We start from the raw sequence: 14,328 nt of genomic DNA, 5'->3' as shown, positions 1-14,328 counted from the left end.
AGGCGCGGGCCAATTAAAGAAAGCATAAAATCATATTCAGCTCAAAGAAGTACATCGAGGGTCACGTCAGGTGATCACGTTTCTTCAGAGCTTGGCTTTGCCTGCATCACTGTCTGCACTCAACTTTTATCGACTGCCCCTGAGGTTTGCACTGAACTTGGCAAACAGGCTTTTACGTTCTCTGCCCCTGCAGCCTGGAATAACATGCAGGTTGAACTGCAGCTACAAGAACCGATACCGGCTAGGAGTCTTAAAAACATGGTGAAAGTAATGGAGGCAGATCCTGTGGGAGTACATGGCTGCTTTCCTTGCTGCAGGTTTTTACAATACATTTTAAATGTCTGATCTAATTAAATATTCAAATATCAAGAGGAACTGAACTGTTTTCGATCTTAAAGAATGGTGTCGTGGTCAGCACTTTGGCTTCTCAGTGAAAAGGAGTTCGGTCCTGGGTTTGAGGGCCTTTATGTGTCGAGTTTGCATGGTCTTCTTGTGCATGTGTGTTTCATTTTGTGTTATTGGTGACTTAAAACTGTAGGTTTTAGTGTGTCTGCTCTGTGATGGACTGGCACACACACACGCACACACACACAATAAATCCGAGAAACAAATTCATAACTTCAAGTTGAACATTTTATTTTGTGCTTTCTTCTTCAAATAGCAAAGTGAATGAACTCACTTTAGTTTTAAAAGTATTTGTATAAATAACATCTCAACAAATCACAATAAATGTTACAACAAAGGAATATTCATACCTATTCCCAAAATAAATAAAGAAGCGTAAAGTCTAAGTTCATCTAATCAACAGAAACACAACTATGCAAAGCAATCAGGGTGCACCATGTCAAGTTTTGTAAAAATGATAAACATAAGATGAATCAACTGTTTCAATTCATACACAGTGGAAACACACAATATTAAGAAACACTGGGGGGAAATATCTACAAATGTGCACTCCCAGGGAATAGGGAAAACAGATATATATGTATATATAAAGTGCCTAAACTGCACTGTGCAAAAAAGGTGTCTACAGTATATAGCCACCCATCCACTGAACTTAAGCTGCCAAGACAATATGTCCTGTTTCACATATTAATGCTGAGAACCTATCAACACAAAATAACCCTTTACACAGCAATAAATTCAAGTCACCAGGTTTGAAGCGAAACAACTTGTGAGGTTATGGCTGCGAGGAACACACCCAAACGCCCGACTAACTATGAATGTGAGCAAAAATCGACCATATCCGGCACACCCGAGGCCCGCGCCACGTCTATCGCTGTCTGACCGCTGATGCTGGCGTGCTTCAGGTCAGATCGCGGCGCTAAGAACTTCACGACGTCCCGGTGACCTTCCCGGATGGCGATGTGGAGTGGCAGGGCGCCGCTCTGATCTGGGATGTTCACGCAAGCGCCGTACTCCACCAGGACCTGCACAGTGTCGAGGAAACCTGTCCGGGCTGCGTCGTGGAGAGGAGCTATCCCATGATTGTCCTGGATGTTGGGGTTGGCTCCTTTTTCTAACAACAAAGTGGCGATCTTGAAGTTCCCCATCATCATCACCTGAAGGAGACATAAAAGAAATGATGGGATCTTTTACAAAATCCTTAGTGACTACATCTTTATTTCGGCTCACCGAATAACTATAGGCCAAATAACTGAAACATTTCAATATAATTCATCACTTTTGACCTGGAGTGCAAACTATGGCTTTTAAAATGACAGTTAAGGTAATTAAAACAACTTTCATGTGAGGTGTGTACTTCGATATGACAACATAACCACAAAGGCCTAAACATACAAGACAGAAACACACAATTCTTATTCCCAGCCCATGTGACGATCTGTGATATCCTGTAAAGAGACAAGAAACAACCACAAAGAGACACAAAAGAGGAAAAAAACCAAAAGAGACAGGAAGCAGCTGAAGAGGCTACAGAGAGAGATAAAAGCACAGCGACATAATTAAATGCAACTCATATGGCACAGAGCATGGAGACACAAAAACGGGCAAACTTGGGTCACAAAGTGAACCATGAAAGGAGGCAGTAATCGAATATGGTTAGGAGGACAGAAAATTACACACAAAGACAAATGTGACAGAATGAAACAGTGGAAACGACACAAAACGTGACAAAGCTACCAGATCAGACAGGAAATCACTCAAATAAAGCAGAATGTGGAGGTTTGTTGATGGACGAGCAGGGTTTGTACTGGTTTTGTGTCTGGCTGTCTTGGGACAGGGGGTGGGGTGGGGTGGGGGGCGCCATTGAAGAGCCGGTGTCCCGCAGCCCGGCTTTTTTTTTTTTTCTTTTTCCCTCCCTCTCGCCATATTCTACTGATATATTTCAGCACTTGGGAAAAAATGGAGAAGGAGTGACAGTGACACACTGAACAAAAAGCAGCCGTGTACGAACAGCGGTCTCCGTCACCTGCAGCGCCGTCCTGCCAAACTCATTGACCGTGTCAGGATGCACTCTGCATTCCTCCAGGATCCGCTGCACCTCCATCGTGTTCCCTTTGGCCGCCTCCGCGGTTAAAGCTCGCCCGGCGTCCATCTGACTCAGGACCATTCTCGCCCCGCGTCTCTCCGTCTGCTCCGCGCGAGATGCGCCACAAAAGCAACCACAACAACAAATATGACAAAGAGCGTAAAAGAGGCAGAGTACACGGACTGCGGCTAGCATCCGGCTAACGTAAACTGTCGTCTATCCCCTCCCGGCGCCATGCTATCAGACAGAGTCCGTTAGTTACATAGGCTCGATTTCATTCAAGTGGTGTTAAAAAAAACAAAAAAAACACGCAGAAGCCGAAATATTTATTCCAAGTGTCGCGTCGACTGACCGTAACAAACAACTAGCATCCCGGCTAACCGCTAACGCTGTGGCGCTCCAACAACCTACCTCGCGCTCCGTTATTATCCACTCCGTCGTTGGGCTTTTCCGAACCGACCGCGTCTCCGAGCTGGTAATTTTTTCAAATATAATCCAAGAAGAGTGTATTTGGAAACATTTCAAAATACATTTGCGCGCTGAGATCCATACAGCGGTGTCTCCCGACTACAATTTACAAACATTGGCCCCCAGCACAGGTCGACCAATCGCAGCTCGCGCCGAGGGTGTTGCTCGTCCATATATGGTGAAAGAAGGCGGCGCTACAACTGTGTTACTACGCTATCACTGTGGTAACGGTCACCGTCGACCAATCAGCGGGCGCAGCGCAGAAAGCGGGCGATTTGGATTCGTTGATGTCTTCAAAGGCAGTTCATTCAGATTTGTAACCTTAAGTTGTATTTCATGCACAGGCAAGTGTGGGGGAAAAAAAGGCGGGTGGGAGTTTTAATTTTAGGCGGAATTTAGCGACCGGGATCACATAACGCAACACACTGACACATTCTCTACTTTTACATGCTGACACAAGCTCGTTCAAGTGTAATTTAAAAACCACAAATAAGAGAAACAAAAAGGCATTCAAAACTATTATTTTAGAGTTATTTAAGGCAACATTTAAATAGATTGCAGCAGTCTCACATTAAAATTTAGTTGAACACACATTTCACCAACAATCATTAATATTTCAAAGAACAAGTCCTATTTTAAAAACATTCAATTTGTCCTCTTGAAGTGATCATTTTTGCTTCTGTTAAAGTCCTGGAATCGTCGGATGTATAATGAAAAGCTCCCCTGCTTTCACACATTTGTCCTCAGCTGGTAATCTAAATGAAATAGAAAAAGAAAAAAATCATGAGGCCACTAAATTAATCTACCAAATCAGAAATATTATTTAATGCTATTATAAATTACCTCCACTCTGTGTGATGTAGCGCACCCATGGTAAAGCCTGGTAGCCACTTTTTTCTATGATCTTCATATACCTCACCTGGAGCGCAAGAGAAATACGTTGAGGCAAGAAGCATGCAGCATGAACGTTCATCATCAAATTGAATTTGATCCAGTCTGTTGGTGGTAAGCGCTCCAGTTTTTACAGGACTGGAATGTTCAAATGCTTCACAACATATTTACAGAATAATGATCTTCAGACACAAGAAACAGTTGCCACATCACAGCAACTTTGAAGCTCCAGAATAATCAAGAGTTTTCTCCGGCAATATTCTTAGGTCATCCAAATTATAGCAACTCTTACAAACCTGGATTCCTGACACTGTGAAGTAGGGGATTTCAAATTTCACAGTAATGGGAGGCTTGCCCTCGAGCTCATCATTTTCCACACTCGGCAAACCAAAATGAGCCCTCATGAGAAACTCTTTACCTCCCTGCATGGACAGATGCACACACAGAGAGAGAAATTCAACGGGCAAATTGAGAGGCAGAAAATATAAATTTAGGTTGATATCATTTGGATATGAACTGTTGGAATTCCTTACAGGAAAAGACTTGATGGTCCACACAACCACGTTCTTCTCAGGCACATACTTGGCATTGCCTGTGCTGGTTTTAAACTTGGGTGAGTCGGCATCGCTGGGGACAGGAACCCTGACCTCCACATTATTTGCCACAGACTGTTTTTTGAACTGTCCTTTTGCCTGAAAATAAAGTAAAGTTGGATACGTCTTAAAACCTTCATGCTGGCTTAAAGATAATTCATTCTTGGCAATAACCGCTTCAACTGCCACTCGAGAGGCAGTGCAAAGATATCGCTGTTCATTAGCAAACTAAAACTGAACATGCAACTCTGGAATAAGAAACTGCACAAATATCTTTTTGCATTGAAAACCACTTACAGTTCCAATAATACATCAAAGAGGACAACACATAAAAAACAACTCTGAAAAGTCCAATACCTTAACCATGATTTCCACTCTACTGTGAGAGAATTTTTCGATAACCGATTCAATCCATATCAAAGGTTTAACCTGCAAAAGACACGGCGAAAGGTTTTATCGCACAAATACTTTGACAAGTCAAACGAAGCAACAATGTCAACCTTCAAGTTCATTTCATTCATATAGTTCATTTAAAGAACAGATGGACAAAATTATTAATAGTATATAGAACTATAAAACCATAGTATATTGTTTCTTTCCAGTAAAAGGTTGAAAAGGTTTAAGTTGATCAATAATAATGCAAATGTTCCAATTTGTACCGACACTGTACCATCGATAATCAGTCATGAAATATTAACATTTGCACAAAAATGCATTACCTACTTGTATATCAGAATAAAAAAAGTAAGAGACACAAAATTAGGCCGTACATGAGTGTTGATGCGGTAGGACATCAGTTCAGACTCCCCATCTGGAGGAATGAAGGAAATCGTGCGATCGCTCTCGAAGCGCGAGAGGCGAACACACTGATGAAACTTCACGTCCTCCATCACCACTGTCTTCCCTTTGTCACCTGAACAGACCGGAAAGCCTTAGAACCATTTGGAACTATTGCACTTTGAAGAACTGAAATGAAAAACAAGAATTTAGGTGAAGCGGTGGAGGCTGGCGTACGTCCAGTGAGCGCAAAGAGCACTCGGTCGTTGAGGCCCAGGCGCAGTTCTGGCATCCCAGACAGCATGGTCTTCAGCTTGATGCTGCCCACAATGTCACTGCTCATCACGCTGCCATTGGCATTCACCTGAAGAAACAATAACATCAAGTCTCGTCACACGACTTCTTTATAAGCCCATTAAACCAGTAAACCAACAGCTAATGCAATAAAATAATGTAACATATTATATATATATATGTATGCTGAATATATTTCAGAGAGAAATCCTGTTTTATAGTCAATTACCTATAACAAAGCATGCTGCAATTATCTCACAACTTTACTTTTAAACATAGAGCCTGACGAAGTAGTAGTAGAATGAGAACAGATTTGTCATCAGTTTCCCAAATTACAGAAATCCTTCATTAAAAGCGTCCATCTCAGTGTTGTTTCTTTTAAAAAGTAATTACATATTTGTGCTTCTATGACTTTTATTAACTTACAATAATTAATTTAGGGAAAGAAATGTCCAAGCAACAGCTCACATCCTGGAGTTCCCCTTTGACCCAACAGCAACATCTCATAAGAAATCCAACTCATTTTCTCTCTTACCAGTACATTAATCGACTCAATAACATCAATGAAGACTTCATTCTTTTTGTATTTGATGCCCTCCGACCGCCAGGACACGGCGTTGGTGACGGTGGTCGGCACCTTTGTTTTTGCCACCTCCAGCTTGGCTCCCTCCTGAGTGATGTACCTGAAAGAGATGGAGGAAAGGAGCAATGTCATACGGCAAAGGCAGCAGATCACTCTTAAAACAAACACAACTAATGGTATATTTGAATATCCAATTCATATCTTTGCGAGCAAGTGGAGGTGTCTCACTCCTGAAGGATTTTGCTGTCAGTCGTCTGAGGAAATCCAAAGTCCATCAGCTCATCCAGCAGCTCATAAACCACCACAAAATTGTCCTGGATGCTCTCCTCCTCCAGCTCTTTGAAGTACTCTGTGAACACCTAGTGACAGCAGCAGGACGATTTAAGTACTTCTTATTTAATTCTCTGGTGGTTACCTCTCACAGACTCCCCTCGCCACTCCACCACTGGATAAATATCCACAGGTACTTAAATGACAATCCATCGTCGTGTGACGGCACCAGATGATGAGTCACTCACCTCGACCAGTTTGTAGAGAAACGAGTAAACAAGGGAGGCGTTGGAGTTCTTGTTTGTGGTGGCCACAACTGCATAGATCCTGTTCAGGAGCATTTCACACCTTGACTGTGAAATCTTCACACAGCCACTCGGAAAGATCGTCACGTACGAAACCATTATTTGTCTCTTTATCCAGATGGTTGGGGTCTCACCTGTATCAGGCTTCAAGGTGTGCTGTGTTGCGAAATATTACATTTCACAATTACTTTTAATCATGCGATTGTGAAATAAATTAGTTCCACAAACCACATTTTAACTCCAGATACTTTTTGGATTACATTTTTACAGCAACATTTTGCAATAATTCTCAATCATAGTCTCAGGGTGGAAAATATAATCTTTAAGGCATAGCCAAGAAACAACCCATAATTAAGTAAAAAGCATAAAAATGCAGGGATTGCATCAAGGAAATCTTTGAGGTCCTCAAAGTACCCACAACTCTGCACACCAGAAGGACGTTCTCAATGACGCACGCTAAGGAGATGAAAATTCAACTGTAGATGATGATAATGCTCCCGATTAGACGCAAGTTGAAGTCAAAACGAACGAATAATGAAAAGAGAGGAGCGACAACAATAAATCGGCATTCTCGTGTTTTCTGAATGCTGGGATGGAGTTTTACCTCATCCCCCAAAGGTCGAGCCCGGCTAGGGACACATTCTTGAGCCCTGTAATCGCCTTCTGTCACAATCTGACCCACTATCAGTACAAGGATACGGTAGAGGTTGCTGTGTTTGATCCACATGAAGTGAACGTTGCCACGAGACAGCACGGGACACAGCAAGCCTTCCTCTTCATGTTGCATGAGCAACGGCAGGAAGTGGTCGATCTCCGCCATGTTCACATCGCCTTTGTAGTTCCGACAAATCAGCACCTGAACAGGGGGAGAAGACGGGACGGATGATTGAAGCTGCTTCAGGCAATGGTGCGAGATGGTGTTCCAACAACTGATCAAGCATGTGTTTATTTCCATTCAACTCAAGTGAATTTTAGGAGGGCGACCTGCAACTTTTAAACACGTTGGAGCTAAAGTTAATCTGCCAAAATAGGAACTTGTCAATGAGTTTAAAAAGAAAACAACATCTGAAACTGCCACTCCTGTTTCTCTGGTGTTTCGGGTTACAGCTTCTTCTGCCGCAGAAGAAAAGAGCGTTTGTTCCATGTGCAGGCCAAACAGCAGCAGAGGGACAGGTCATGCCTGGAGGCAGAGGGTGGCCAGAATCTCCTCGACACTTTCACTTGTGTCATTTGGGGCAGAAGCCCGCGTTCCCACTCACAGCCAGGTATCCGGAAGTGTGAAACTGGGAAATAGCCAATGAATGAGTCTGTAGCCCTCTATTAATTTTTAACTACGTTTTTTTTTTTTTTTTTTATGTTATACAGTTAAAGGAACAGCTAAACCTTAGATGAGGGCGATTAAGAGTTTGGTGTTAATGCGCAGTCTGACTTGTGAGAGACAAAAGCTGAATATGTAAACATCAGTAATGAGGTCTAATATTGAGCTCACCTTCCCCTTCAAGTCCAGCACGAATATAGCGGAGGCAGACATGGTGGTGGTGCGACCCGAAAAAGCAGGAAAAGTAAAGTAAACACGCTCAGTGTAAAGTTCAGCTGCAGCACTCGACGCTAAAACTTCAGTCTGTCCATAGAAAAGCGAGACGATCTCGAAGCTGGATCGACCGAGGAGTCCAACGTCGGGTCTTTCCTGACGGTGCTCTGACGTCACCGCGCACAGGTGAAACATTTACCAGCTCACCTGAGTTGGATGGAGGCCGAATGGCAGGCTGCGATGATCGGTCTGTCCGGTAGAGGGAGCCACAGACATGTGAATGGAAGCAGCGTCGTCTGAAAAGTATCATCCATGTCCTATTGAAGGCTGTCTTTCTTTCTTCAGCGCAGGAATAGAACGACCTGAGGGCATTAGTAAAAAGACTGTCTTTGTGATGGTTTTTCCACAAATAGTGGCACGTTTGGCCTACTCGTGTGCACTCAAACCTTACCAATAAACGGTTGTGTGTCACTTATAACACCAGTAGCCCCCTAGACCTGACTCGTAGTACCAGAATGCCGACTTGTATCACTCGTAAGGCATTTTTGACCTCACTGCTACTACTAGTAAATGCCAAAATGTCCACAAGTCGAATAGTAAGGTATGTTTTATCTCACTACTACTAAAGGCAAAGATGCCCACTCGTGCTACTAGTAAAGGCCCAACATGTAAACCTGTAGTGCTAGTAGACATTTTGGACCTTACTAGTAGTGCTAGGACAAACACTGATAATAATTAGTACTAGATAGTCCATCATACATCAGTCAACAAATAGCTTTCTCCAGTTAAACTCAATAAATGATCACACATAGAACAGCGGCTGTGTAAGACACACCGGTTTTGTCCAGAACTGTACTGTATATTCATCAGCAATGTCTCACATGTTGGAAGATAAAACATGAGCACGAGCAACATGAGCTGACTTCAGGTACACAATTACAGCCACGATCGAGTTACAGCGAGTTAAACTGTAACATCGTAATACAAAATGAATGTCAGTGAGACAAACATGAATTTCTATTTCTGTGGAAGCACACACATCTCAAATTTGGATAAGCTGGTTTTATGATGTATAGACACTCGTGAATATGAATGATCTGGTATTGAGGAGAGCCAACAGTACCAGAAATCATGCTCTTTTTGAGAATCAACCTTTGGACCTTTAACTTCTTGTACATTTCAATTAATGTGTTCTTTGCATGACCTTTTCTTTGAATCCAAAGTCATATTTTATTAACACAATGCATCATTTTTTTTTTTTAACTGTTTAATAGCTTTACAGTCACAAGTTATATTTAAACACTGGCACCTCATTTGTCCATTTATTTTGTAATCCCCTGTCAAACTCTGGTATTGTTTTTGTGCAGCATGTGTGATTATGGCTGGTATTTTATCTTTAACACACACTTGTGAACAGATTTCAAAGACCTTGTAATGATACGTATCTGTCAGAGGTATCAGTCACTGAGAATAGGTGAACAGCGGTGACCTTGGCTCATTGCGTCATTGCTTGATTATCTAATGGAAAACTTTGCTTTTTGAAGAGAAACCATTTCTATTTTTTTCTGTCACCAGTTATTTAAATAATGGCCCTTCAAATATGGGCCCTCTTATATTGCGTTATCCACAGTGTACGCTCAGATTAGTTTTGAGGTGTAATTTTCCTAAATGCAGAAGTTATTTATAATAGATTAGCCAATGAATCACTCAAGTATCACCAAAGGAACAAGGATGTTCTCCATGAAAAAAATATCAAACACAGGACATGTCGCTGGATGAAGTTTGCATCTCAACATTAAGTATTTTTCTCCATGGTTATGTCGAATACTGCAATAAGACTGAAAACGGAAGGGCTTTTTCTATCTTGAAACTCTGCTTGTCAAGCGCTACAGTGAATAGCTAAATGTACGTGATGTAAATTTCAAAACATATGGAAATACTGTGGAGTGAAACAATGTAAAGTTTAAAGTTGTTTTTGAGTGCACGTTCAAACCATGCAGGACACATTTACTTTTTACAGAATGTAAATGTTAATGGATGGATGGATGGATGTATCAATATGAAATGAAAGGAACCTGGTGGCCTAGATTTTATATTAATCAACATACTGTACATTCCTCCTTCCTTACTTGGCTGAAATAATCAGCAGTTCTGGTAAAACCGCCGCACATTCATGGATCTGTAATCACAATGAAAGCCATCATCTACAAAGGTGAAACAAACAATTGACAATAAAAGTTGATTACATTCGTCTGAACAAAGCAAAATATACAGCATCTGAGTAAAACTCGTTGGCTCTTGACTCCAGCAGAACATTGTAGTTGGGTCAACATGACTGGACAAATGCAGTTCCTGGAGCACAGGAGTTGAATGTCAGTGAAGAAAAACAGCTCGAACAAAAAAAAACTGAGAAGTGAGACTCTAAACAACTCTCTTAGCTGTTAGCACTGTCTATTTTAAAGTTTAAGTTAAACCAGCAGCTTTTTAGCTTAAGAGTCATTGAAACATTCACTGCTCACATGTCCGGTGAACATTTTAAGCCATAAATCCCTGTGGGCCCCTCCGTGAGGTATTGTGCCCCAGATCCAGGACTCAGCTCCTTATCAGCCGTGTGTAGGAAGGCTGTGACTTAGATTAACACTCGATCAAACGAGAGGCGTGTGAATGTGTGTTTCTGAAGGCCAGCTGCAGTACAGTCTTTTCCAAGATCCCCCTCCTTTTGTCCATATAGTTTTGGTGCCTCTTATCTGGGTCCTGTTTACCGAATGAGACATGCCTATCTCAGTGATATAGGGACAGCTATACCTCAGACTTGTTGTCTTCACACAGGATATGAGCTGCAGTAAAACTCATGACAGATCCTTTGGTCATATCCACTTGTAAATATGCTTTTACTCATTTTGTTGGAGACATTTCCCCAAATCTGTCTTCCAAGGTCTGTAGGAGGTTTTTGTTATTTTTGTCTTCTTCGTGTTATCCGGTCTCTTGAAGTGGCCGGAGTCCAACACAAACATAAGAAAATTCTTCTTACACATGGAGAGAGAAAAAAAAAATCTTTACATCTGCAGCTCCTACTCAACTGACCTACATTTGACTTACTGGAATGTTAAACATTAGGTTTCCTATACAATTCCTCAGGGGTGTCCAAGCTCGGTCCTGGAGGGCCGGAGTTCTGCAGGGTTTAGCTCGGTCCCAGTTGCAGCACACCTGATTGCAATGAGGGGCTTGTTACTAGGCTTTTTCACAACCTTTCTGATGACATCATCATTAGATTCAGGTGAAACAGGGAGAGAACTAAAACATGCAGGACAGGGACCCTCTAGGACCGGGTTTGGACACCCTGCTCTATTGTATTCAACTGATTAAGCATTTAATATGATCCCTATAGAAACTGAATTCATGGTATTTTAACAAACACAATTCACAGGATGAATGAAGCAACATCAATCTTTTTAATCATGAAGCTTAAAATACTAAAATATCTAATGATACAGTTTATTTTTATATTAAATGCTGAATGTTTTTCCTTGACTCATACTAAATCTTCTCACGTGTGAGAGGCATTCTGTGGTTGTGAATGAGGTGAACTGGGTTTCTCAAAACATTTTAGAGTTTCAGAAAGTATCGTATAATACAAGACAAAGAAATATAAGACGTTGTTAAGGTTTTTTTATGCAGAGAAAAGAAACACAGGATAGATGGTCCTGTGAAAAAGTGAGCAATGCTTTGATAATCAGAGCAGCAGAGCTCAGTGTGATGCATCTGAGAGAAGAGGATGTCAAGGAAACCTAATGTGATTAACAATACCCTGAGACTGCTGATGTTGGGGCAGATATGTGATGTCCAACAGAGCTGTGAGGTCCAACAGAGAACTTTTAGCATCTTCAGGGCTAGATACGATAGATGTCACACCATACTGTATTACACGAAAAATCAATATTTCAAATATCAGGTGAATCCCCCCCCCCCCTCCCTGCTGTTTTAGCGACCAACCTATTGGTATAACCCTCAGGTTGTCAAGCAGAGGCCAAACATAGCATTGTTTTTATCTACTCATGAGAACAATATGTCCCTTGTTCGTCGACAAGGGAATATCTACTCTCCATCCACATTCTCATCCCCGCCCCACCGTCAGTTTTCAGACACTCCTCTTCGCTTACGAGTCAGTGGTGTGAGATGCCACCTGGCCAATAGGAACAAAACAAACATGAAAGAGTAATGAGAGGATGCCAATGACAACCAGCAGGAGGTAAGTGTCATTTGTCACAGGGGTTTCCGTGCCTCATGGGTATTGCATATTTAGCACACTGTAAAAGTTTCAGAGTGCCAGCGCAGGTGCTGCTCCAAATGAAGAAATAAAATAAGATTAAATTCTCCAACATTTCAAAAAGGAGTTGAGGAAAACTAAGAAAACTAAAGATGATATATTTGAGCCTCGTGGGATGTCGGTCTACAGGGTGTGGAGTTTTTTCTTTTTTTTTGTGTTTTTTTTTTTTGACAGTGCTGTTCCCATTACCTGATAGACGACATACCACAGATTCCCGCACACAAAAATGATGTCCCTGACTAGAGCCAATCACTGACGTCAAACCTGAATCTATCGCTGGAGTGTATCTGCGATGTCTCCAACTTTCACAACTCTATCAACAATTCAAGGACATTTCCTTAAAAAAAAAAAAAAATCAAGTTAAAGTTGATGCTCCACTTTAAACTAACCAAGCAGTTTCACCCATAATTCAAGGCTTTGTGACATTCAAAATTGTGCTTCATTTCTATTTATTTTTAATGAAGACTCTATTGTTCCTAAATGACTTCTTAGTTCATGTTGACGCCCGACCACAGCTTCCTCAACTAGCTATATATTAGACATAGTGTGTATCATAACATGGAGAACAGCCAATACTAGACATGAATTACATAGGATGTTTATGAAACCATACATCAACAATACACCATAATCAGATGAATGAGTCCTCCGTTCTATAGAAAACCTGAAGGCGAGCCACTCATTACAACCAGGTGTGTTGGAGCAGAGAAACATTTAAAACATGCAGGGCCAGGACCAGGCAGCACTTAACGAATGAGTTGTGATATATGCTTAATTTACCTTTGCTGCTATGTATTCTTGTCGGTCACTGTTTGGAAGGCCCAGTCACAACTTTTAAGAGTAGAAACTGCTAAAAAGAAAAAGAAAAAAGAAAAGAAAAGAAAAAAGATCAAATAGAATCATGTTTAGGTGTCAGTACTAAAATCAGTTAATCTAAAAGTCAATTTTTAGATGAACTGTTTATGAAGGAAAAACACAATTACTAGTGATCACCTTCATTAACTGCTGCTGTAATGGGACCAAATCACTGTCTCCATCTCTTATCGTGAATGGAGGTAATTGTGTTGTTGGAATCGTTTTACAATGAAGGCACCAGAATAGAAACCAGATTGATCAAATGATAGGTGAAGTATTGGTTCTTGTTGGCTCAGAAACACAATAAACTCTCATCAGGCCATTGACCAAACAAAACAGAGGAAGGACGAGAGCTTGGTGGTGATTGGTCTGAAGCCTTTGTCCTTTCTAGGTTTTATTGTGCTGCAGATAGAGAGTCATACCCGCGTTTCCAGGATACATAAGGATAAACAGGTTTTATGGACCATTGCATGTTAAAATATTTAGTTTTTCTCACTTTAATTTAATCAATTAATTAATTGAACCCTATTCACAGTGTACTCACTCAATCACTCGAAAGTGGAACATTTTAGCCATTATCAACTTATGAAGGTTCTTTTAAGGGTGATTATTTTCAGAGACTTTTTGAAACTCACAAAAAAGGTTAAAAAAATAAATATATATATATATTCAGGAGACGTTCATTTTTAATGAGATATGTGGAAAAAGTGCTTGAATGACCAAAACAGCAAACGTCATGATTTATAGTTTAAATGGGATATGTTCGTCACTGGATTTTTATAATGTTGTACAATCTCATTAATGCATGTTTTTTTTTTTTTTTATTCATTTATTTTTGGCTACAATGTGTGTATTACTTTATGGTCTCAGTGATCCAATGTGGTGTCACATTTCTTTTGTTGATAATCGCATGTTGAAATTGAAAGCTATTGAATAACCTAAC

The 14,328-nt window shown here is 41.0% G+C and overlaps 2 protein-coding genes across 2 annotated transcripts; both read right to left on the bottom strand.

The window, feature by feature from the left end:
* Positions 1-1,213: 1,213 nt before the first annotated feature.
* On the bottom strand, positions 1,214-3,391 carry cdkn2d (cyclin-dependent kinase inhibitor 2D (p19, inhibits CDK4); the record flags this gene model as incomplete). Its single annotated transcript, XM_080520978.1, is given in 4 exon segments — positions 1,214-1,235; positions 1,237-1,562; positions 2,432-2,593; positions 2,903-3,391. Coding segments are annotated over 3 exon segments (489 nt in total). The 5' UTR covers positions 2,573-2,593; positions 2,903-3,391.
* A 110-nt stretch (positions 3,392-3,501) lies between these two features.
* ap1m2 (adaptor related protein complex 1 subunit mu 2) lies at positions 3,502-8,322 on the bottom strand. The gene is made up of 12 exons (XM_080520977.1): positions 8,162-8,322; positions 7,372-7,528; positions 6,616-6,683; positions 6,326-6,456; positions 6,050-6,197; positions 5,458-5,584; positions 5,214-5,356; positions 4,801-4,872; positions 4,384-4,542; positions 4,147-4,272; positions 3,803-3,878; positions 3,502-3,714 (listed from the first exon to the last, which is right to left on the bottom strand). Exons 1-12 carry the CDS (start codon positions 8,201-8,203, stop codon positions 3,689-3,691), a joined length of 1,275 nt encoding a protein of 424 aa, XP_080377103.1. The 5' UTR covers positions 8,204-8,322; the 3' UTR covers positions 3,502-3,688.
* Positions 8,323-14,328: the final 6,006 nt, after the last annotated feature.

This window comes from Blennius ocellaris (genome assembly GCF_963422515.1).
Source record: "Blennius ocellaris genome assembly, chromosome: 3".
NCBI lineage: Eukaryota > Metazoa > Chordata > Actinopteri > Blenniiformes > Blenniidae > Blennius > Blennius ocellaris.
Note: the sequence above shows the minus strand (reverse complement) of the source record. Positions and strands in the feature narration are given on the sequence as shown.

Coding starts and splice junctions, on each gene's coding strand:
- ap1m2 (XM_080520977.1), bottom strand. CDS start 8,203: ATGTCTGCCTCCGCTATATTCGTGCTGGACTTGAAGGGGAAG. Junction 6,198..6,325: donor GACAGCAAAATCCTTCAGGA/GTGAGACACCTC, acceptor CATCTCTTTCAG/GTACATCACTCAGGAGGGAG. Junction 4,543..4,800: donor GAGTGGAAATCATGGTTAAG/GTATTGGACTTT, acceptor CTTTATTTTCAG/GCAAAAGGACAGTTCAAAAA.